Genomic DNA, 24,209 nt, shown 5'->3' on the forward strand with positions numbered 1-24,209 from the left:
AGAAATTAAAACAAGGCAAAAAGACTTAGACTATTCAATGAATACGATATAGGGTAAAAAGAAACCCTAAATCACATCCTTTCTTCCTCCCTCTTTGGCATTCGACATATTCTTCCTTCTACTGGAAACTGAAGTGGCCGCCATGAGGGTTTGGAGGGGAAATGATCTGCAACCTGTCGAAATTCGGTGTTGGGTGCCGCCATAGGTGACTTTCTGGAAAAAAATCGAAGAGTCTCTCATCGATTCTAGGCAGATCGAAAACTCTTTGGTGTGCAAACCACCTGGTAAGTCGTGAAAACTGAGATTTCGACTTTTATTTTGAAATGAAAGCTGCCTGGGCCACAAGACCATGATCTTTAACTGATTTTATGCTTATTTTATGTTTCTGCGTGTGTTGGGCGTGATTCTGAGTGTTGGGTGCCGCTATGTCTAATTTCTTGTGGAAATTCTAAAAACGACCTGCAGATTAGCACGCCATTACCAGTGGTTTCAGGTAAGCTACCCCTTACGCACTCCAACTCGGCTTTTTGAAGAATTAGGGACTGAAAAATGGAGAAAATCGCTGCCTCTTGTATTCGTAAGCATTGCTGCTCTGTGGGTCGTTGTGTTGTCAAGGTTTGTTAAGAACCTGCTTTAATTTCCCTATGATATTGAGAGAGGGCTGTAATAATGCTTAATGCACTATCATTCATGGTTGTTTATGAACTTCTCACTGTGGTTGAACATCGTGGACTTGCAAGTTGAAAGCTTTCAGTTTTTTATACTTTGATTTGAAACTCTGTCTTGAAAGTACTGCTCATATGATCGCATTAGTCTTTGCTGCTACTGATATTTCTATCCAAATTTAATGGAAATCTTGTCAATGTAGACGCTTACCACCGAAGCCCACTTTTAAGTACTGGATTGATTTATATGAAAAGATCATTATTTGTTTTGTTCCCTGCAACCATGAGACTTGTCGATTGCTAATGATTTAGGATCTCAGTCTTTTCTTAAAAAAAAATCTGTGTGATTTTGGATGTCAACATTATTGTCCTTGGTCCCTGTAACAGCCACAAGATATCTTCTTATCTGTTTGATCACTGTCCTTTGATCATGGAGGTTGTCGCTATATCTGAGAATACTCCTTATTTACTGCTTTAGGACTGCTATAAATCTGACTGTGTTATTTGCTGCCTATGACTGCACTTGCCAATGATCTGCAGGGTTATTATTCATGACTGTAAGTGGCTATTTGGCTGGGACTATAATCACTATATTTTGGCTTTATAATATGCTCCCACTGAGTTTATGAATGTATATATTAAATGCACCGTCCCCTTACATCAACCCTTATTAGAAAACTTTTGCTCTTTTCATGAGATCTTTTGTTAATAAGTCATCTCGAAAGCATACTCAATGACTGCCCTGTTTAGTGTGAATATGAAACATATTCACTATAAAACAACTTTGTGCCAGCTCATAACTCATAGACCTACCGGTCATATTGATATTGCTGCGACACTTCACTATCTTCGTGAGCCTGAAGGCTACTATAAGTCTCTTATATGACTGTTGTAACTCATTATCTATTAACAAATACTTCTCCATTTCTCATATAACTGCGATAAAAATGGCTCTTTGCTGCTCTATACCCTTTGCTTGGGGAAATTTGAAGTATGTGCCATATGCGATTGCATGAACTGCCTTTACGTCTGTTGTAGCTGAAAGATGAAAGCATTACTTCTTACTACCATACTTTGATTGTTGCTGCTACACTACACTGCCCTACACTACATAATGGAGATTACTCCGACATGTATACATCCTTGCATACCTCCACTGAGACATGTGACATGTGACATGTGGCGTGAATGATTGCTGTCCATACTGATTTTGATTCTTGTCTGTTGCATGCTTTTGTTGATTTCATATGAGTTGGGCTCAACCCTTGTGGGAGCCTCATTTACCCCCACTCATTTGTGAAGTTTACGACCAACAAGCTATCTTTTCTTGTTCCTACACATGAAACAAACAAGTTAAAAATGAAAAGGCATTTGATTTTTTCTCTAATTGGATACTTGCTCTTCCGAGATTCTCGTGACTCTGATTGTATGCACCTGATGCGTGTAGGGATTATATATGCGTGAATGGATAGATGTACATGTTCAGATCGTAATCAGACATTGCTTAGAACAACATGTTCTAATTCATTGTTTTACTCCATGCAGGATTTGGAAAAACACTTAAGGGCTGGGATGCAGGAGGACAAGGCGACAAGGCAAAGCAAGCAAACGTAGATGACTCCAACAGTACCAGTCATTCAGGCAATGACTAGTCACCTTCTTACATGCTTAATTTACATTTATTCATTCATGTTTATGCTCTTTCCTATCCGTATCAGATGTATATAGTCAGTCTCACGGCTCCTTGTGTGAGACATGCATTCTATCATTTTAATAAAGGTTACATTTCTTCAGAAAGACTTGTCTAATCTTTCTAGGCTTCGTACATTTATATCAATGAAATGATTTTTACTTTGCAATCTTTGCTTTTCTGTAATCTTTTGAGGTTAATCCTTTGTAATTGAATGCAACATAGAGAGCCTATGAAATACCACCCATTAGGAAAAAAACTAAGTAGCTCTACCTGATTGAGCATGTAGGAAAAAATCTGGTAATACATACAAAGAAGAGATACAACAACAATTCATGGTTGAGAACATAGAATGCTTTCAAGACAAAGATGGTCATAACATGAAAAAAGGAAGGCAGCCCTATCCCTCCTGAAAATCCAGTACTACCCCAAGCAAGAAGATAAGGTTGAAGTTCGTTGGCCAAGGACACAAAGATCATTAAAGATGCAAGTTCTTGTTCTGGTTCAAGATGCCCTCACTGATCCAGAATACTTCAAGTTCTAGCATCCTGAAGCGACATGAAGATTATCACAGACAAAGGATGATGCAATTAGAGTCGTGTCTTTAGACACATAGAATAGTTTTAGTTATGCATTTGTAATTTTGTTTTGACAAGTTACATGTAAAAAAATAACTTTGTAATTGCAAGTTAACTCATCACTTTGCACTTTTGTAATTACATGTAAAGCAACTACAAGTTGAGTTCAATTAGGACTGTAGTTGGAATAAGTCATAGTTAGTTGTTAAAATAAGTCATGGTGGTTGAGAGAATTTCTCAAGTTAGTTGGGATCCTCCCACCTTTTTCTCAAGGCTCCTCTCCTATAAATACTTGAGGGGGTCTATCGTAATTTGGATATCTTTTGCAATGCAACAAAATTCTGCAAGTTTGTATGTGCACTCTAAGACTTTGAGCTTAGTTGTAAATCAAATTGCTTTCAATAAAAGAGGCAAGTTGTGTTGAGACTTTGTGCCAATTCAATTTGTTATGTGACGACATTTTCTGGAGTTGATTGTGATTTTTGTTCTATTGTGAAAGAGGGATTTAAATTCAATCTTGTAGACTTTGAGTTGCTAATTGTATTTAGAGGTATATGTTTGGTTTTCAAATTTGGTCTTGCAGACTTTGAGCTCCTTATCATATTTGAAGCTAGTGTGGAAAGCTCGAGAGGGAAGATAGCTTGTAGACTTTGTGTTGCTTCTATTTTCAAGACTTGTGTATATAAGGTGAAGTGCAGCATGTAGTTAGACTTTGAGCTGCTACATACTTTGTTTTTTTACTAGAAAATCATCTACAAAGGTTGATAGGACAATAGAAGTGTTGAAGACTTTGTGCTTTCGTTTCTGTTTTCCCGTCCTAGGGAAGTGACGGAGGTCTTTGTGCCTTCATGGAAACTTTGCTTCCCTTTATGTTCCAAAAATCCTACAAAAAAGTCTCATTTCTGTATTTGCTGTTATTTATTTCCAATTGCTATTACTTTTCTGTGAAGAGAAAAGAGTATAGTTTTTCTTGAAAGAAGAAGAAAGACTGCTATCCCACCCATATTAGATTAGTTTAGTTTGTAGATAGGGGGAGCCTTCCCTAAATCAGGAGAGTATCATACTCACACACTATGGCTGAAACCACAATTTTACACATCCCCCAGGTGTACAAAATTTTCAACCAACAATTTAAATATCATACTGTTGGTTAAAAATTTTGTACACTTGGGGAAATATACAAAATTGTGGTTTCAACCACAGCACACGAGTAAAAAACTCTCCTAATTAAGGGAAGGCTCCCCCTATCTAACTAAAACTGAAATAAAAACAGGATGGTACAGCAGTCTTCCTTCTTTCTTTAAGAAAGACAATATCCTTTTCTCTTCACAGAAAAGGATAGCGATTGAATATGAACAGTAATAACCACTTTTAAGTAAAATGAGAGAAAGGAAATGAAGTTTCCTTAAAGCGCAAAGACTTCCATCACTTCCTTCGGGACGGGACAACAATATCAAGCTCAAAGACTTGACTATTGGAAGTACTATCTACCCTTTGCTATACTAAATTTCACAATGAATAAAAGACGACAGCACAAAGACTGGAATAATTTATTCTTTTAACACAAACACAAGAACTAATGCAAGCTCAAAGACTTGCTGCTATTTCTTATCAAATAGTAATTTTTCCTCAAGAATAGACGCAAGCTCAAAGACTTGCTGCTCCTTCTAGAGATTTTCCTATTTTAATTAATCTTCTCTACTTGCAGCTCAAAGACTCCAAATCAGATTGGACTAAGCTCCTTTAGAAACACTTTGCATAGAATAAATAAAAAGAATGAAACTCAAACTTGTAGCTCAAAGACTCAAAACTTGAGTAATCTTTCTTTATTATTCTTCAAAACATTCAATTCACATACATAAGCTCAAAGACTTCTTGTTGTAAATTTGGCAGAGTTTTTGCTTGCTTTCCCGAAAGATAAAGATTATAGAGGACCCTCTCTTCTATTTATAGGAGAGGAGCCTTGAGAAAAAGGTGGGAGGATCCTAACTAACTTGAGAAATTCCCTCAACCACCAAGACCTATTCAACAACTAATTATGACTTCACTAATTAACTAAGACTTATTCTAACTATAGTCCTAATCGGACACAACTTGTAGTTGCCTTACCAGTAATTACAAAAATGCAAGTGATAACAACTTGCAATTACAAAAATGCAAGTGATGACAACTTGCCGAAAGGAAAACTACAATTCTGAAATTATAATTTTAAAATTTTACAACAAGTGTTAAAAACACTTAACTTGCAACTCTTGAAGATACGAACAAATCGAACTTCTGAATAACTTTCTGCAATTCATCAGGATCTGGTTCATGAGTGTTCATAGCCACCACCCTAATTTTTACGATGACATCATGGCATTGGCATAGCGTGGAATTCCCTTTTTCCAATGCTGACCGGATTTCCTGCAACTCAGTTTGATACTTAATCAATATTTGAATGGAAGCGACTGAGAATTGCTCACTTCTCCATTCATCATGAATCTTGAGTTGCACGTCTGCAAGAACTTCTTCCTCGGGTAGCAGCTCATCATTCTGATTTAAAATGTCGCAGGATGCCTTTTTGCAATGGGAGGTTACATCTTGAAAGACTGCTTCACGCAACTTTAAGGTTTCATCAATTTCTTCAATGAGTGATTTGAGAACAAGAGATTTGTTCTCCAGGAGTTCCTCATATTCAATGTACGTGACTCTGGAAGGAATCACGTCATGCAGCTGAAGAACGCCCAACTGATGTTGAGGCATCTTTCGCCAAGAAACTAAATTTCCCTCAACCTTCTCCAGATTTAGCTTGAAAGCACCCAAGATTTGATTCAACTTATCTTCAATGATCTCCAATTTAACCATCATTTCAAATACCTGTCTTATGACTTGTGAACATAAATCATGCAGTTGATCAACCCAGGTGTCTAAGGCTTGAACCTTTTGGGCGGCTCTCTCGATACCTTGGATTGGTTCACTAACCCTGGAAGAAATAGGTACTTGGCCTTCTCCACTTGAAGGTTGAGTAATACTTTGGATAGCTGCCATGAGTCTTTGATTCTCTACTTCCAATTGATCTTTCTTGGTCAACACCTCATCATATCGTTGTACCAATGTAGCCACTGTTTGTTGAGCATTGTGCTTCACAACCTCATGAGTCTGCTTACCCAGTTGAACTTTGGTGATCCGATAATCAGCTGCTTGCATTTCTTCAACTGGTTTATCTGATATTGGTTCAGCAATCTCTGCCACTCTCATCCGGTTTTCATCAACGATCACCCTTGAAACTGTCTTTGCCCTCTTAACAGCTTTAGGTTTTGATTGTTTCAACTGTTGGTAGTCGAAGGGATCAGGTGAGATCACCTGCTTCTTCCTCTTTGCAGTGAAGGAACTGAGCCATGGAGGTAAAGCCATTAACTCTGATTCTGGGATAGAGGGAGAAGCAGTTTTTGTTTGAATAACAGTGGTGACCTTGGGAGAAGTGTTCGTCTGGATAGCCACCATAGTCTGCTGAGTGATGACAGGATGTGATGAAGATGTCATGAACTCATCAAAACAGGTCATAGAAGTATCAATATTAGACACAGGTACATATGAAGGATCTTCCGAAAAGATATTCAACAAATTTTCTTGAGGATGGCCTTGAGATGGTTTTGCGGCTGAAAGTGGGAGGACGTTCTGCAGAGATTCTGAAACTGAAGGGGCAGATTGAGAGCTCACATCTATCACAGGAGGAAACATGGGTACCTCAATAGGAAGTGAAGAAAGAGAATTATGTGGAGACTCTGTAGAAAGTGACTGAGGAGCATTATCAGATTGAGTTTCTTCCTCTGAAGCTTCAGGATCAATCACATGAATTTCCAACTGTGGCTTCTCCTTGCCTTGAACTGTTATTTCCTGAGGAGGAAGCACCATTGCACGGCTGACTCGCAATTTAATCCTCGTACTAGAAGAGGATGCACCTTCTTTGTTGTCTAGTTGAATTTCAAACTTCCGCCCAAGAAGACCTGTAGAATCATCTTCTTTCCCAACCTTAATCTTAATGAGCTTGACACCATTATTCTTAAGCCAAATATTGGTATTGGCAAGAACTGACTGAAATCTATCCAAGATAGAAGTGCCTTCCTTGTGGGACCAGTGGATAGAAGGAAGCGAAGCCTCATCAACATTCTGATTGACAAACTCAGGATCAAGAACATTACCATCATCAATCATACCTTGTGGCACGTTCACGAGGTTTAGATCCACAATTTGTTCTGCAGTGAGTCGGCAGTAATCCATCTTGCGAATCTCCTTTTCGGTACGAAGATCAGCCCAGATATCTTCTATCCGGTGTACATGGATGAAGGTCTTCTTGATCTTCTCCTTCATGCCTCGGTAATCGAAATCAGCTCTAGGTTTCAATCTTTTGAGTCTGATTTCCTGCAACTCAGTCTCCATAGCCCTGGCCTTGATTGAAGTCATTAGACAATATTGACCAATCTTCAATGGGTTGTTGGAAGAAATACCCATGCCAACCTTGTGCTTAACTGACTGGTGTGTATGCACAGCCATGATCTGCCTTCCCAATTCCATGAGAATAATCTTATCTGTTGGGTACCGTGGGAGCATGTAAGGCTGCCCGCCATAGCATCCAACTCTCATGTAGGTAAAAGTTGGAAATTGGAGAAACAAACAACCATATTCTTTCACCTTTTCCCATGCTTCATCTGAGACTCTTTTGTTTTTCAGGTTCTTGTCAAATTGACAAAAATAATGACCAAAGAAAGCGTCCTGAACCCTTCTGAAATGAGACCTACTTGATCTTAGAGGCAACTGATCATAGTATTCCCAAACCGGTACAAGCATGCGGTCACCCTTGGTGGAAAGACCTGGGAAATGTCTAAGTGACACAGCAATATACACAAGATATGAATTCATGTAGAAGGTGAAGGTAGTAGGGACGACTGCAAGTTGCTCACACAAAGCATCACTGATGATCTCACCCCAACAGATGTGCTGAGACTGCCTTACTAACATAATAAATTGGTACATCCAAGATTCAAAAACATTGGAATGCTCCAATCCCATCATACGGCTAAGAAGAGTAATAGTATCACCGATCTCATTCTTGAAATCAGACCGATATAACTTTGCCCATCTGGTAAGCGCAGTGTGAGGTTCATGAATCCATTTGTTGATATGACGCTTACAGTCTTTCTCCCTTTTGGCAAAGTATTCAGCTGCACTTTGCTTAGAGATCTCTATATAAATGGTTTCGGAAGGTATTTTAAAAACCCTCTCTGTAGCTTCTGCATCCAGGCGAATGATCACTTCCCCGTCATCATTTCTAATGACTCGTGTCTCTTTGTCAAAATGATGAGCACATGCTAGAATAAATTCTGGTTCTAGGGCAGCAACTAGAAAGGATGTGGCATGATGGATATGGCTGTCCAGCAACCGTTGCATATCACCCTCCTTCGGATCTTCAATCCTTTGTATGAATTCGGACATGTCAACATGCCCTATCTCAGTATCCTTGATATGATCAAGGGAGGAGGAGATCTATGACTGCGGAACTTCATTCTGGTATTTATCATACCTGTATTTCATCTTTTTTGGAGTGGGAGATGATGATACATCTGCCATCTGGAAACAACCGGGAATGCTGCAATGTAAATCCAAGAGTATCAAGGCAATATCAAAGTCAGTATCTTTAGACATTTTCACTCCTCCAAATGAGAAAGTTCAACTTTCGTATTTTGGCTTTGTGAGAGGAGATATAAGAGGTGGAAAAATAAGCTTTTGACTTATTTCAGGTTTTGAAACATGTTTCGCAAGTACACAAGAGGGAAGTACAAACGTGCAATCGGATTTTAAATTCCGAATGCAATTATACTTACGAAACATGAAGCATGAATAAATGGAAGGAGAATGAATTTTCAGTTTGGAAGTTGGGAAGAACACATTTGCAATTGGTTTTCTAAATCCAAATGCAAACTTATTTACAAACTAAAAATCGAAGGAATGGACGGAAAAAGGTATTTAGGCATGCAGGAAATGACGAAGATGATAAGTACGGATGAGGGAATTGGAAGCGGATAGGTAAAAATGAATTTCGGGAAGATCACTTGGAACTTTGTCATGCCAAAATGGGAAGGACTTTCAACTTGCAATCCGGATTTCAAAACCCGAATTTGGGAAGAACTTGATTTTTTCATCATTGAAACTTGATTTTTGGACTAAAGAAGGTTAAGTCTTTGTCCAAAAAGGGAAGAACGCATCTTGAGGTAGAACTTTTCACACTTGCAAATTTCTTTGCAAATTGGGAAGATTGCAAATTGGGAAGAACATATTTGGAAGAACACATTTTTCTTGTTTTGAAACTTGATCTTTTGGATCAAAGAAGGTTAAGTCTTTGGCCAAAAAAGGGAAGAACACATATTTTCCTCTTACTTGCAATCGGGTTTCTAAAACCCGAATGCAAGTAAAGAAGGAGAATTTTCAATGGGGAAGAACAACTTTTACTTTACAAATTTCTTTGTAAAATGGAGAATTTCCTCTCATAAACCCAATATGAACATGAACAAAACCAAAACTTAAACAAGAAAATGCAAGGAAAGAAACAAGAAAGAAATACAAAAATAAAAATTACCTTGAAAAGATGAGGAGAGATCCAAGCTTGTAGAGTAAACCAAACATAAAAGATGAAACCCTTTAAATAGAATTTCAACAAAGGAAGAAACTTAGCCATGCATGGTGACCAAAGAAAAACCGATTTGCTATAAAAACGCCATGAAAAATGCCAAGGAAGTAGTTCGAAAATGATTTGATTCATCATTACATACAAGAGAAAGCAAAAATGATTTAGAATTGAAAGCATACCTTGAATGAGAAAGGTGCGAAACTTGCAAAAAAGTGACTGGTTTTTAGGGCGTTTTTGCAAATCAATTCCCCAAAATGCGCACAAAACGGTTTGAATGAAGCTTGAAATCCAATGCATTTATGATTAAATCAAAAACGCCTTAGGAAAGAGCAGATTCGAACCTCCAAACCATGGCAAATGGCACAAATGCATGATTCAGAAAAAAAAAACGTTGAAGAAGACAAATGGCGAAAATCAGTTTGATAGATGCGTAGAACAAGGGTTTGAATCCTTCAAAGTTGCAGCAAATCTACATTTGGAAGGAATCCCTATCTTTCCTCCAAAAAATTCGAACCGAAATCAGTTTGCAAAGGCATGGGAGAAATTTCGGGTTTTAGAAATGAAACAAGTAGTTTTCAAAATGTTCATATTTTTGCCTCTAAGGCAAATTTCGGGTTTTAGAAAAGGAAATACAAGTTAAATTACTTGTAATAGGGAAATAGAATTCCCTTTACAAGTGATTTTACTTAAAACATGTAAAGGGATTTTAAAATCCCATTTACAAGTTCTATTTAAAAATAAAAAATAACTTTAAGTCATAAAAACATGTAAAGGGGTTTTAAAAACTCATTTACAAGTTTTACAAAACACTTAAGTCATTCTACTAGTAAAGGGGGTTTTAAAACCCTTTTTACCAGTTTCCAAAAACTTGTAATTGGAGAAAAATTCCCCTACAAGACCAAAAGCTTCAAGGGGGTTTTGAAAAACAAATTACCAGTTACTGGTAATTATCGAAAAATTCCCCTACATTGAAGCAAAAACATAGCAAACGGACTCGAAATGCAACAAAATTCGAAACGTAGCTTGGGGATGGATCAACAATCGATCCAGTCCAAGGATGGAGCGAATTTCTACCTCGGGAAGCGTGCCATAGAGTAAAAATTTTCATTTTTTAATAAAAATTTCCATGTGATAGTCCAATTTTTGAAATCAAAAATTGAGGACAACACATACTATGATTTGTTGGAATCATTCCAGCCGTACCCTATTTTCTGAAGCCATATCATACACTTGAATTTTTCAGCAAGGGCCGATTGGTTTGGTTAGAGGCCTGAATAGTATTTTACATGATTGGCATAGCTTCCTTTACTATCCACAACACATAATGACGAATCCATTAAAGGGAATTTCATTCAAGTATGTCAGGGAACAAAACATGGATATTCTTTTAGGTATCACCTTGCATATGTTTCCATTGAGCATAAAGATGTTTCCCATCAATTTCCTCATATCTTCTAGTATAATCTATAAAAATAATTAGTATAGCCTAATAGGCTCTGATACCATTTTAGAAATTAAGATCTTAGGATACTAATCATGATAAACAAGATATAAATTAAATTAAATGAGAATCATACATGCATAAATGCACACATTACACAAGATATACATGGGGAAAACCCTCTCGGGAAAAAAAAACCCATAAAGCATCATTTTATTAGAACACTTACAAATGTAGTCTATCATAAAATAGATTTGAACCTAGGGATACTCCTCCAATACTTCCACATGGACAATAATACCTCTTCTACATAATGATATAACTCACTCCAAATTCACACACCTCTCAAAAGAGAGCGAACCTCTTTAAATATAGGAGGAAGGGTGGCTTCACTAGTCACACCTTTTCATTAACCCCCATTTACAAATAATTAATAATCTAATAGTTATTAGATTATAATTATTTCAAATGGACTATGCTCATAAAGCATATAATATATAAGGTTTTATAACCTCATAACATTATATAAATGTTATAAGAGTGTGATCCCTAATAACATTATATTCTAACAATAATATAGTTGACATTGACGTGACAAGAACGAACTGACATTTGACTACAAATATGATTGAAAGAAAGTTTCCTAGGGGTACAAAAACTAGTACCAACACATAGGCCACCTTTATTGTAGCGCAAATTATTAGTCAAGTAGTTTCACAATTTTTAATTTTATGTATGTTTGTGCATATGATCACGTCTAAGTTGTGGCTCATAGGAACACTAGATGCAATCTTAGTGCACTTTTTCTTTTAGTAGAGTATCCCAATAGAATCCCTCATTTATTGATTAAAAAAACATGATACTAAGTGATCTTGATACATTGAGTCTACAAAAATATGAGACTTTGATACTTCAAAGTTCTAGGACAAAAAAGGGTTTGGACAAACATATGAGAAAAAAAGAATTACAAAACAATTTCTAGGAAGGATTAAGAAATTAGTGGTAAAAATGATTTATTAGGACTTGAAAATATGAAGCTAAACTACTTAGTAGAAAACAGTTACAAAACAACAGGCATTGTTGACTGTTAGAAGGATGCAATTGTTGCTACTGCCATTGTTGTAGGTTCGGCGTTCACACTTTGCAGCCATATCTTTTAGACTTGGAACTCAAATTAAAAAAGAAATTGTCTATGTATGTCATGACAAAAGATCCGTCCAAATCCTAGAGTTAGATTATTGTGTGACAATAAGGTGGACTAAATTTGTGTCAAGACAAAATCTTAAACAAAGGAAAGTACAAAAGGATCAAATACCAATTCAATGAATACCTGTAAATTAACAGTGTCATTGTAGAATGCCCTTATAGAATACATTCCTGATATATCTTTCCTGTTCATCATGCAGGTAAAAACATAAGATAGGATTGAATTAGTGAAAAATGGCAATTTTTGTCATATTTCAAGATGCATGTTCAAACCAGATATTTAGAAACCCCAAAAGTTTGAAATAATCATAATTTATGTATTTCCCTAGGGAATGAATTGATACTGGAGAATATCTGATAATTGCAGACTTCTTATTTCTGTATAAAAAAATTAAGTAAGGATTACAACATACGCATCAAGGAAAAACCCAGCATCACTGTGACATTTCACAGTGGCGGTACTTGGTAGAAGCTTCCGAAAATCATCACAATGCAAGAACGTTGCTAAACCCCCAGCTGAACAACCAGATAGAAGAGCCTTCAAGCAAGAATTGTTGTAATCAATGCAATTGTTTATACCATATGAAAGAAAATAATGTATAATGAAACTGATACTTTGGCATTATCTAATCAAATGCAATGGCAGAAAATTGACATTTGGTCTTTTCTTATTATTAGAAAACACAAGTGAAACAAAAGACAACTAGTTCAAATTTTGCCTGGAATAGAAGAAATCTAAGAAGGATTTTAAATTTATATAGAATCGATAAAGTAACAAGAATGATCAAACATGATTTTAAGACAAAATCCTAATTATCAAAGCATGAACTTAGTTTTGAGAATATGCATTTACATTCAGTTAACAGTACAGATACAATACTTTTTAGCAAACACTAGAATATGATACAAGGTGTATGTATCGATATGAAAAGTATATGAAATAAAACATCAAAGCATGAACATGTGTACAGATGCAAAAGTTTAAGCAATTTTTTAAGTTGCAAAATTTTTGCCAAGTTGCATTTTCAGGCCTTGCCGAGCTTTTGTTGAGTCCAAGTTTTTTAACAATGGTGCTGCCTATGCCCTTAATCCCAAATGGTATGATATATCTACATTAGGATAGAGAAGTAAAGAAGGGATTTTGGGCTGCAATAAAAAATATTTATGGCCGAGGTGAGAATGCTTCAATTTTGAGGAGTTAATGGAATAAGTTTTCACATGGGCAAGGCAATTTTTTTCTTCCGTGGAAGCTTTATATGATATAAAAGTAACGAAAGACCCTATAGAGCGGTAGTGGAGCCATAGAGGTGAAACCCTTGAATTATAGAGGTGAAACCCTTGAATTGCAAAAATTTGCAATAAGATTTCTCTCACAAGTAGCTAGCTCTTCATCTTGTGAAAGAAATTGGGGTACTTAGAGGTTCATTCATTCACTAAAGAGGAATTGATTAGGGTCAAAGAAAGCAAAGACCCCGGTGTACATTCATAGCTCACTTCATCTTCTCTCTCGTATAGATCCTGGATAAAAAGAGGGTCCTTCAACAAAATGGGATCAAATTTCACTTGATGGAGAAGTTGCAGCCATTGTGGATGAAGTGGTTGAAGCAGAAGGCCTTACTGATTTACCCCGTGTTATTCTACTAATAGAGGAACCTAAGTATTTGGAGAGTGTTGTGCTTTGCACACACTCCCTGTCATCGACAGGGTCCCCCTTTCATTGTTTTCTCGTCTCGTCCTCGCTCAGGTCCTAAGTAGGGAGTTCTGATAATTCGCAGAGGGATAATGCAGCAGCTAAGAGTTTGAACGTTGAGAAGATGATTCAGCATGAGTCCTAGATACTGGAGGATTTGCATCTTGAAAATGAGAAGCAAGATGTTGCAGTTAAGTCCAATCGTCAAAATAACAATAGGTCCTGAGTTGATAAAGATTGGCTACCTAAGTATGAAGATACCCCAAGTGAAATCATAAATATTGTTAAGTTGATGCCGCTCATGGACAAGTTTCAAGCCTGAAGCTAGTCAAGATAAGTGAACAGGCCAAGGTGAATGCAAATCAGCCTCCATGGCCAAATTGAGAGGAAAGATCGTCAAAATCGGCCTCGAAGACCAAACTCAAAACTTTAAAATCGGCCTAAAAGGCCAAATCGCAAACTTAAAAGTTCAAATGGGCTTGGTAAGATGAAATGCAAACAAAAGTTCACAAAACCAGCTAATGAGCCAAAAATGAAGGAAGAGTTATTCAAGTTAAAATCGCACAAAGGGGATCATTTCGCCGAAAAGTTTCTAAAGGCTCCAAGTAGTACATTTCAATCTCCAAGTTGAAAAGCTTCAGCGAGTTCCAAGTTTGCGAAAGTTGCTTTTTAGCCGAAAACAAATGAATGATTAGAATCGCGCAATGTAGGCTTTTGAGCTGAAAAATTAATGAGATCCAATTCGCACATTAAGCCTCTTATTGCCGAAATGATGTGAAAGTTAAATCGCTAAAGAGAGGATAGTGAGCCGAAAACGTCATAACTCTCACAATCGGCATCCAAGCCGAAAATAACATAAAAGAAGAATATCGCGTGAAAAAGCAAAGTGGCAAGAAAGATCAAACTCACAAAGTCTTCTCATCACCCGAAAATCGCGAAAAGTGGAAAATGTTTAAAACTCACAAAGTCTTCTCATCACCTGAAAAATGGCCGATAAAAGTTAAATCGCGCAAACAAGCCCAAAATACAGAAAAAGTCAATGAAGATTAAATCGCACAAAATTGGTATTTAGACCGAAAACGTCACTGTTCGCAAATAAGCCTTCTAGGCGGAAAAGTTAATAAGTGAAAAATATCACCAAATAACATTCATGTGCCCGAAAATCTCATTAAGTTTCGATAGCTTACAACTCCCAAGATCATTCTCTAAGCCGAAAATAACAAAAAGGAAATCGCGTGAGAAAGTGAAAAGGGAGAATAAATTTCAAAGTTGCTATTAAACCTCATTCTGCCGAAATCGTTTATAGAGGAAAATTGCCTAGAGGAGAACCCTAAGCCGAAATCAGCTAGAGTGGGGAAGTCGCCCAAGATCATTCTTTAAGACGAAAATTGTAAAGAGAAACCAAAATGGCATCATATAAATCTCATTTGAACTAAAAATAAGTTTAGAATCACGCAATATAGGTTGAGTGCTCCGAAAATCTTCAAAGTTGCAAAATCGCACAAGGAGAATAAGCCTAAAACAAACATTCAGTTTTCCAACCATGCAATTGAGCCTTGTAAACCAAAAAAGGTAAGGAAAATAGAAAAGGTTCAAAGTCGGGCAACATATGTTCATTGAGAGTTCGAAATCATTCAAAAGATTAAACATACCATGGGTCTTCTTTGTTGCCGATTTCATTGAAAGCTAGAATCGCGCAACGAGAATATAAGTCACCTAAAACATCAGTTTGCCCGAATTGCTTGAAGGAAGGGAGATATCATTTCCACAAACTTCAAACAAAGGAGGCTATCTCCTCTCAATGCGGGCTCTCCTCAACAGTTATATTCAGCAAAGTTCCTTCTCACTGTTGTCAGGTAAGTCAAAATTTATCTTCCCCATGGTTAAATTTTGAAGGAATCATTTTTGTCTTGTTTGCCTGGGGTTAATATGTAACTGCATATAAAAAAGGGAAAATTTTAAAGATTGCAACCCAACTAAACATCCAACAACAGTACTCAATTATCAAAATTCGACCTCTAGCCGAAATATGAAACTTGGGCAAAATTTAGGAATTCTAGTCCAAAATACGAAATATATAAACTCCTCTTTCCGAAACTGCAAATGTAGAATCATCTTCGAAACAATCAGCATTTTACAATACTCAAAACTCAAAACGCTGAATCGTGTAATCCCATAATGTTTGCAACTTTCCACCATTGGCAATCAGGAGCAACATTTCGAAAATCTACTCCAAAAATAACAGCTAATCAAACCAACATGATTTTCAACTTCAAATTGCATTCATTTCCAAATGCAGAATTTAAATTGTTTAAAAAGCCTATTTCAAAACGCTTTCAAATTTCAAAAAAATTATCTCGTTGATCATCCATTTTAATGCTAACGTCATCTTCTGGCCTTGCTAACCCCTTTTTTTAACCTAAATCTCGTCTCGTAATCCGTGTCTGACTGTGCAGAATAGATGCCTAAATCAACGACAGAGTCTTCAAAGGCACCTAGCGCAACCGGAGCATTGCGGACTTCCAAAGATGACATTCCCCGCAAGTTCGAAAAAATGAAGTACCAATACCAAGGAGGAGGAGTCAAGAAGTCAAGGGTCCAAAGTGTGTGGGACAACATAGGAGATACGAACCTGGGACATATTGATATTTAGCATTTCAGGAACAGGGTATACTCTCCTAACGCTTATGGCAAGCCTAGACGGATGTTGGAGAGTGGCATTGCTCAAGCAGCTGGTTTCCCACTAGCCATGCAAAATTATGAATTAGTGGTTGAAGCCGCTAAGCACTATCATCCAAAAACCAAATTAGTGGTAGTGAAAGGACTGGTAATAGCAGACTTTACACCTGAGGCCATTGGGGAAGCATTTGATATCCCGTTTCCTGATAATCTCACTGCCACAACCATTGATGAGGCTCAAATTACATATGACAAAAATCCTGTTCCATGTAAAACACTAATAAATGAAGAATGGTTCAAGGAGAGAAGACAACCAAGCACTAGGATCAGTAAAAAGACCCCCAGAAGCGATTTCCACAACGAGTATGGTGATATGGTTACCTTACTCAGCCGGGTCATGGGACTTCCTCAATCCAATCTGTTTGAGGAATGGATGTTCTACTTCACCGAGCAAGTCTTCGCTGGGAAGTCTAAATTCGACTGGGCTCAAATCATCAGCAACAATATTCATACACAACTGGTCGAGCTTGAAGAGAAAAAGTATTTTGCCATGACCTCTTACTTGGTTTACATGTTTGCTCGACATCAGCCACTACCAGGATTAATAAAGAGAGGTGAGATTGGGAATGGGCCGAATCAAGTGAAAATATACGACTGCTATCCTCAGTTGCATTACTATGACATAGCCCAAAGAGAAAAGAACAACGTTGCATATGCGATTGGTCAATATGAGTGTGTCAAAGACGCTTTTACAATGCGCCTGGTTAGATTAATGCAAGGAGGATTGCACATAAGGCTATCAAAGCAAGCCACCACCCTGATTTGAAAGTACAGTGCATGGTTCATCCAGTTCCCTAGATTCACCTACATCAGAATAGCAGGCTTTGAGGGAACACCGTACCGGCTTCCGCCTTACCCATCAGATAGACTACTCCTCATGGAGGTAGCAAGGCAAGCACATCCAGCAGGCAGCATGCTCAGGGACAAAAAGCAGTCGGGATTCACCTTCCCTATGATCATAGGTAACCTTGATGTGCACTTCAAGAATTCGGTGCAAGCTAAAGAGTCATTTGCCGAGTTAGCATCCTATTGCTTACAGGAGCATTTCCCCAGGAAATGCTTTGACCATGATGGATTGGCAAAGAAGGCCTACGACAAGCATTACAAGGCCAAGGCATCAATTGAGGATTACTAGAGCAAGTGCTTGGATGACTTTGAAATCCGCCGCCGGGAATACTCACAGTTGAGTGTTCAACAAATGCGACTTTATGAGTACCTGTCGAGTCCTGGATCAGGTAACAAACTATGGGAATTGCTTGCAAGTCCAGGAGTTTGAGGCAGTCAAGGACCTCCGGCCAGCCATTGATTGGACTCAGGACCCTATCACAGATTTTGAAGCTGTCATGGAGGGTCCAAGGAGATACACAAATAACTTGCTATCCCAACAAATAAAGAGGCTAACCCATGAAGGAACCCAATTCACATACAATTCGATGGGTAGTCCTGATTGCCAGTCTTCAGAAGATGAAGGAACCTCAAGCAAACCAAAAGAAGAGATTGAGAAACCTAAAAAAAAGAGAAAGAAGGCAAGAGCCAATAGGGGGACTCGGACGTCAAAAAGGACAAGGAGAGAAAAGATCCCAATTAGGAGACCAGAGGTTACTTCCTCATCCAAGGACCCCAGTTCAGAGGATGATGTGATTGAACTTGATCACCTTCCAACTCCACCTTCCAAGGATGATTACGTTGCATCAGAGGCAAATAATCCTCAAACACAAAATGAGCAAGAATCGGAGGCAAGGATCATTGGTTTGGATGGACCTGAGAATCACGTCGAAGAAGGAGAGATTGCACCTGATCAAGGGATTGGTGAACAAGAGCTCACGCAGGAGAGCAGGCATGAGTTGCAGCAGGAAGGCGGCAACAGGGATGACACCATGGTTGAGGGAGAAAGGGAAGAAGATAGAACTCAAGAACCCAGCATAACTGAAGAACAACCACTATTAGAGGATACCCATCAGTTACTCAGTGAGGTGGGAGAGAACTCAACCATGAGTAAAGGATTAGATACTGCACCCATTCCTCCTTCTATATCCGATCACTTACAAATAGGTAGTGGATCAGCTGGAGCATCCAAAGAACAGAGAGGGGATTTAGTAGTCACATCTGGGCAAACCATTCCTCATGACTGGTTGATAGCCTGGGCATAGCGGAAAGCGGCTGTCAAGCCACCAATTGACTCGGAGAATATCTTCTCTCTGATAGGAGAAATAAAAGCTAAAGGAAAGAAAAAGCCAAAGACTTACTCCAAGATTACCAAAGATGAGCAAAGGAATCGTACAATTATATTGTTGCCCCACCTGCAGACAAACCAACAGATTAGGTTGCATTGGCCGACTATAGCATCACGTCCATCCCAATTGGGCAAGCAACCAAAGAGCAGGAGAGGGAAGAATTCAAGGATTTCGTACAGAACATGCTCAGACAACTAGACGAAATAACTACTGAAAGAAATATGTACCGAGCTCATGCCGAGCAAGCAGAAGGATACATAGATCACCTGTTGAGACCACTGCAGCATACTGTTGAATCCCATGTTCCCCCATTGGCACTAGCACAAAAGACTACAGCTGAATTTGAAGGAGTGCATGACACTGCCAAGGTCGTTAGAGAATGGATCTGGGGCATTAAGGTAAAAGGAAAGAAGATTATTAATGATGTGTTTGAAGTAGCAATCAAAATACAAGCAGCTCGGATAAAGATGTTGGAGGTACAAAGGGAGTACGCCAAAATTCAGAAAACAATTGGCTTGGCTCAACCACTCATGAGGGCTCTTTTCTGGACTCACACTCAGATTCCTGCATTGCATTCCATCCTAGATCCCTATGATATCAATACTTTCAAAGAGTGGTATTGGATTGTCAGCATGAAGACGGACATGGCAGACATCGTTAGGAAAATTCGGGAGGAACCCGAGGACTTGTCCAATATCAAAAATATTGGTGAAAATATCCATAAGGCATTGGTCATTGGTTGGACGGATACCATGGAGGATGCTGATGTAGTGTCATGATGGAATGTCAGGTTGAAGGCAGATAAAACTGCATACTCTGTGGAAGACATAAAATGCATCAGCAAGTTGCACACAAACATATTACGTTTTGAAGATCAACAATCAGATTGGCACGAGCGGCTAAAGATAGTGGACACTCATCTCGAGGGCACACAGTTCAAAATGTGCAATCCTCCTTTTCCCTCTAATAAGGAATTGTTCCCTGTTTGTATAAAATTTCAAGAATATGTTCGGGAAGAACGCACGGCACATCGGGACATTTGGAAAGGTTACTTGCAAGGGGAAGTTGAATTTTTTGAAAAAAAGTCTACCTCGGGGAAAGAAAAAGTGCTTTCTTGAAAATATTGGTTTCTTTTAAATTTTAAGTGCACTTTTTCAGCATAAAGTTTCTTTCCAACTACCAAGGTCATTGTAAATTTTTGAACTTCGTGCAAGTGCACTTTTTGGAGCAGCTTTATGTTTGGTAGTTGGTAGTTATTAGTTAGTTGATGGTTGGTGGTGATATTTTGTTATCCATTAATGGGTATGGGCAGCCATGTTTTATAGGATGAATCTGGGCCACTTGTAAAATTAGATCTTGGCCATTCATCCATTTTTTAAAGTCTATATAAGGGATGCTTTCTCCTTTATTCTTTAGTAAGAAATCTCGGATTGTTGCAGAAACTCTGCAGAAATACATTCAGACTTAATGAAGATTAAAATTGTTATTGTTTCATGTGAGTGCATGGTCTATTTCTTCACTCTTCGAATTTATGTTATACATTTTGTTTTACAAAATAATATGTGCAAGTTGATATCTGATAGAAATCTTAGTTCATACCATTAAGGATTGGTTGATTGCCAGTTAATCTGCATGGTTAGTTTGAACTCACTAGTATGCTTAGTTTGGTTATTTAATATGGAATGTGTGAATGTCTTAAATTCAGCATTTATGTTTAAAAGCATGAAAATTTGTTTCCTCTTTGGAGATTGCATCAATTCTATCTAGTTGTGTGAATTGTTGGCGAAATAAAATTTGATTATTGCAAGGTTTCCGTCTATCAGCTTGAATGTGTTATTTTTAGGTAGAAGTAATTAGCATCCTCCTTCCCCTCTTTACCTCTTTTTTCCTTTTTTTTTTTAAATCTGAAAGTAAAGTATCCATGACAGCATCAAACATACTGCAGAATCAGATGAATCAATTCATAGAGCCTAGGGGAAATCACGTCTGAGACCTTTCAAGCCAAATCCATCCACAAACATCAATCCCTTTTGTGTGTTTCCAACAAAACACATCAAACCGTTGAGCTATCATGCAGTCAAGACCTGACAACCAAAACATTGAGGTCAAGCCCACGTGATCAAACCAAATAGTATTAGAGATTTACTTATTTCAAGAGAGGATAGGATACTCAACATTCTATTCTACGTTGATCAGAGAGAGTTGTAGCGATACGACTTTCGACATGTCAACAGAGAGCATCATAGTTGAGGACCTTGATATGGATGATCATGGCATAGAAGTGTAGATGATAGATATATGATGTCAGATTTTTGTTTCTTGTTTGTGTATCAACTTGCTTGAAATGTCCCCTTCTCAGTGGTGAGAAGTTAAGTTGGCCATTAGCCTATTCCGGAGACCCGAAGGCTAACTGGAAGCATAAATTAGGGTTTCCAACTTTTGTGGAGGTTTGCGGGAGCTATTGATGATTGACTAGTTGGAATTTCACAATTGTGATTGTAGATTCCTTCTGAGTTTTCCGAGAGCTGCATAGGGGTGTGACATGCATTTAGTTCAGAGAAGTTTTCCGAACTTACTATTTTTAGTAAGTTGGTGGCAGTCGTCAAAATTTCTAGGTTTTTCTGGGTTTTCAGAGTTCATCCACAGGGTTCGAAGAGCAATCTTTTTGGAGATGTTTTTAGAACTTACTAAAAATAGTAAGTATTTTATCCGGTAGTGCTATTTTTAGCAGTTCAATTCAGTGCTCCAACCCAATTCAGTTTTGGTGATTTTCGGTACTTCAGTTCTCGGCTCAATTTGGCAATAATTAGTATTTGAGAAGAAGGTATTTTTAATATATATTAATACCTTGGCATGAGGTTTTAATATTGGGTTGGACGACTTAGGAAGGGAGAAGTATTATTTTATCCTAAGTCTCATTTTTATTTCCTAAGTCAAGTGGTCATGTTTTATAATGTTATTATTTTATAACATGGTGACCATTAAAAAGTGTAACTACGAGACATGGAGATGGGGCGCCAAGTCTAGAAGGTGTCATGAAATGAAATGAAAGTGAAATGAGGGGAATTTGGGCGCCATTTGGATTTGAATTTGAGCCTTCAGAATCTATAAATAAGAGTGTTGGGCTTCTCATTAGACATCTATGGAAAAAAAAACGAAGTGCTACCAAAATTTCGAATGAAGCATCGGGGAACGCTTACCTCCTAGCCACGACTTGATTTCTTGTTTGCAATACAACAACTAGTTGAGCCAGAGACTACTTTTCATTCAGAAGAGTGGATTGTAGACAATGTTGCCGATTTTTGTATTAGTATGTGATTTTGGAGTTCTGTAGGTGTGTTTTTAGGCTGTTGGATTGGGTATGGCTGTAGCATATTTTCATTCGTATCTCTCTGCCTGTGCATCTATTCATTCTAGATATTGGCTCATTCTTCCTTTATGCCATGGGCAAAGATATTTTGTAAGTTTTCAGTGCCTAACTCTGAGTATTGAATTTCTAAATGCAAATCGAACTTCCTGCCTAGCTGTACCCTGCTATAAGTGCCTTGGTTTGTGTGCATTAATGTTTGGAGTCTTTTTGGTGTGTTTTCTCAGTTATGGCTTCATTGCTTAGCTTCTTGCCATCATTTGCATCTGTTTTGGGGTCTTTTCGTTGAGTGTGCATGGAGTTATGAGCATTTTGGTGAGATTTAGCGTTGCTGGTCTGTGTTTTCCAGTGAGTGGGTTGCATATTAAAATCTGAAAATCAATACTGTGGTGTGTGTTCTTGGTGAGGGTTGTCAGTGGGCTTTGGGAGTGCATAATTTCAATTTGCAAAGTTGGACAGTGTTCTTTATCTTAAAAAATCTCATGCTCTTATTTGTAAAGTTGTTTAGTAGTACTAACAGCTACTTCTGGATTGTAAAAAAAATAGACCCACTGAATAAGTGGAAGAGGCTGGCTTGCTGCTTATATTTGAAATTTGTAATACTGTCCTCCCATTGCATAAGCAGTAGAGTTGATTGTTAATTTAATTCCCAATCCTCCCGCTAGATAAGCAGTCGAGTGATTGTTATTTTAGTTTCTTGACTTGTACTTGGTTGGTTTACCGCCAGGTGATTTTTTCAGTATTTTTGTCACCCGTTGTATAAGCAAAATGGGCTAGCTTGTCGTCCAAGCATTGTAATATTTACAATTATTTGAAGCTAACGATCCCCTCAACACCATATGCTCTCACCTTCCCATATTGGGCACTTGGTGATCAAAAAGTGGAAGGGTTACAATTTCAGCATTATTGTATTTTGATTTCCTAACCTTAACGGGTTCTTGTTGTGTTGTAACTGGAAATTAATCGAAAAAAATTGTGGGGATATTACATTGCTTCTTATCAAGCTAATTTCAATATGTAATCAGTTTGAAACTTTAACACAATGATTGTATGACATTTGTTATTTGTGTACTTAAACTTCAAAGTTATGTTAAACAATAAAATTTATCATTGTTCTTGTTTTAAAAGTTCAATGTCATTATATTCTTAAATTATATTAAAAAGAAAATTGCCATCTCCAAGTACCCCTGTCCCCTATTTTGAAAATATAGTTGTATGGATACTGGTACCAATCTCTGAAGTCTCCAAGTACCCCCGTCTCGATGCAAACTTGTTTACAATTCTATAATTTTATTAATTTTTTTGTATATATATATATGTATACATAAGGGAAAAAAAATTGTCATACCAGTGTACCCGTAACCCATTCTCACACCAAAACCAGCAATTTAGAAGAATACTATTCAACAATCCTACAAATGTTAGAAAACAACAAAGGATGACAAGACACAACAAACAATTTAGTTCTAAAAGATTTTTGCACTCAAAGTTTAGACTACTATGGGCAATTGCTTCAACTTGAAACTTGACGCAATACAAAGTTTTGTATGGGTACAATACATTATAATTAGTTATAGAACTTTGTCTTATACCAAAATTCTAGAATTGGACATCATCAGAATAAAAAAAAATGTTGATTAAATTTTGACTACAAGCAACAAGCTACACACAAATACACCTTTTGCATTCGTATTTTATGTCATCTAATGGCATGCATTTAATCATCACCCCAAGGGACAGTTGTGCATGGCTTCAAAGATTATGACAATACATTAATAATAACTAATCAGAATTTTAATGTAATGTCCCCAGTTTTAATAAAGTGACTTAATTAAGTAAATTAATTAAGTGGTCCTAAATTTTAAATAATATCATAAGGACTTATTTAATTAATTAATTTAATTACTAAATAAAGGGGCCTGTTGTGACCTT

The 24,209-nt window shown here is 37.5% G+C and overlaps 1 protein-coding gene across 2 annotated transcripts in view; it reads right to left on the reverse strand.

Moving 5' to 3' along the window:
* The window catches only part of LOC131047805 (pectin acetylesterase 3), a 229,980-nt gene that overhangs the window by 150,412 nt on the left and 55,359 nt on the right, over positions 1–24,209 (reverse strand). For both annotated transcript variants that reach the window (XM_057981594.2, XM_057981595.2), the window contains exons 7-8: positions 12,661–12,785; positions 12,372–12,432 (exon numbers count right to left, since the gene is read on the reverse strand). In XM_057981594.2, the coding sequence (XP_057837577.2) occupies positions 12,372–12,432; positions 12,661–12,785 (186 nt within the window). The remainder of the gene's footprint in view (positions 1–12,371; positions 12,433–12,660; positions 12,786–24,209) is intronic.

Source organism: Cryptomeria japonica, chromosome 8, assembly GCF_030272615.1.
Source record: "Cryptomeria japonica chromosome 8, Sugi_1.0, whole genome shotgun sequence".
Lineage (NCBI taxonomy): Eukaryota > Viridiplantae > Streptophyta > Pinopsida > Cupressales > Cupressaceae > Cryptomeria > Cryptomeria japonica.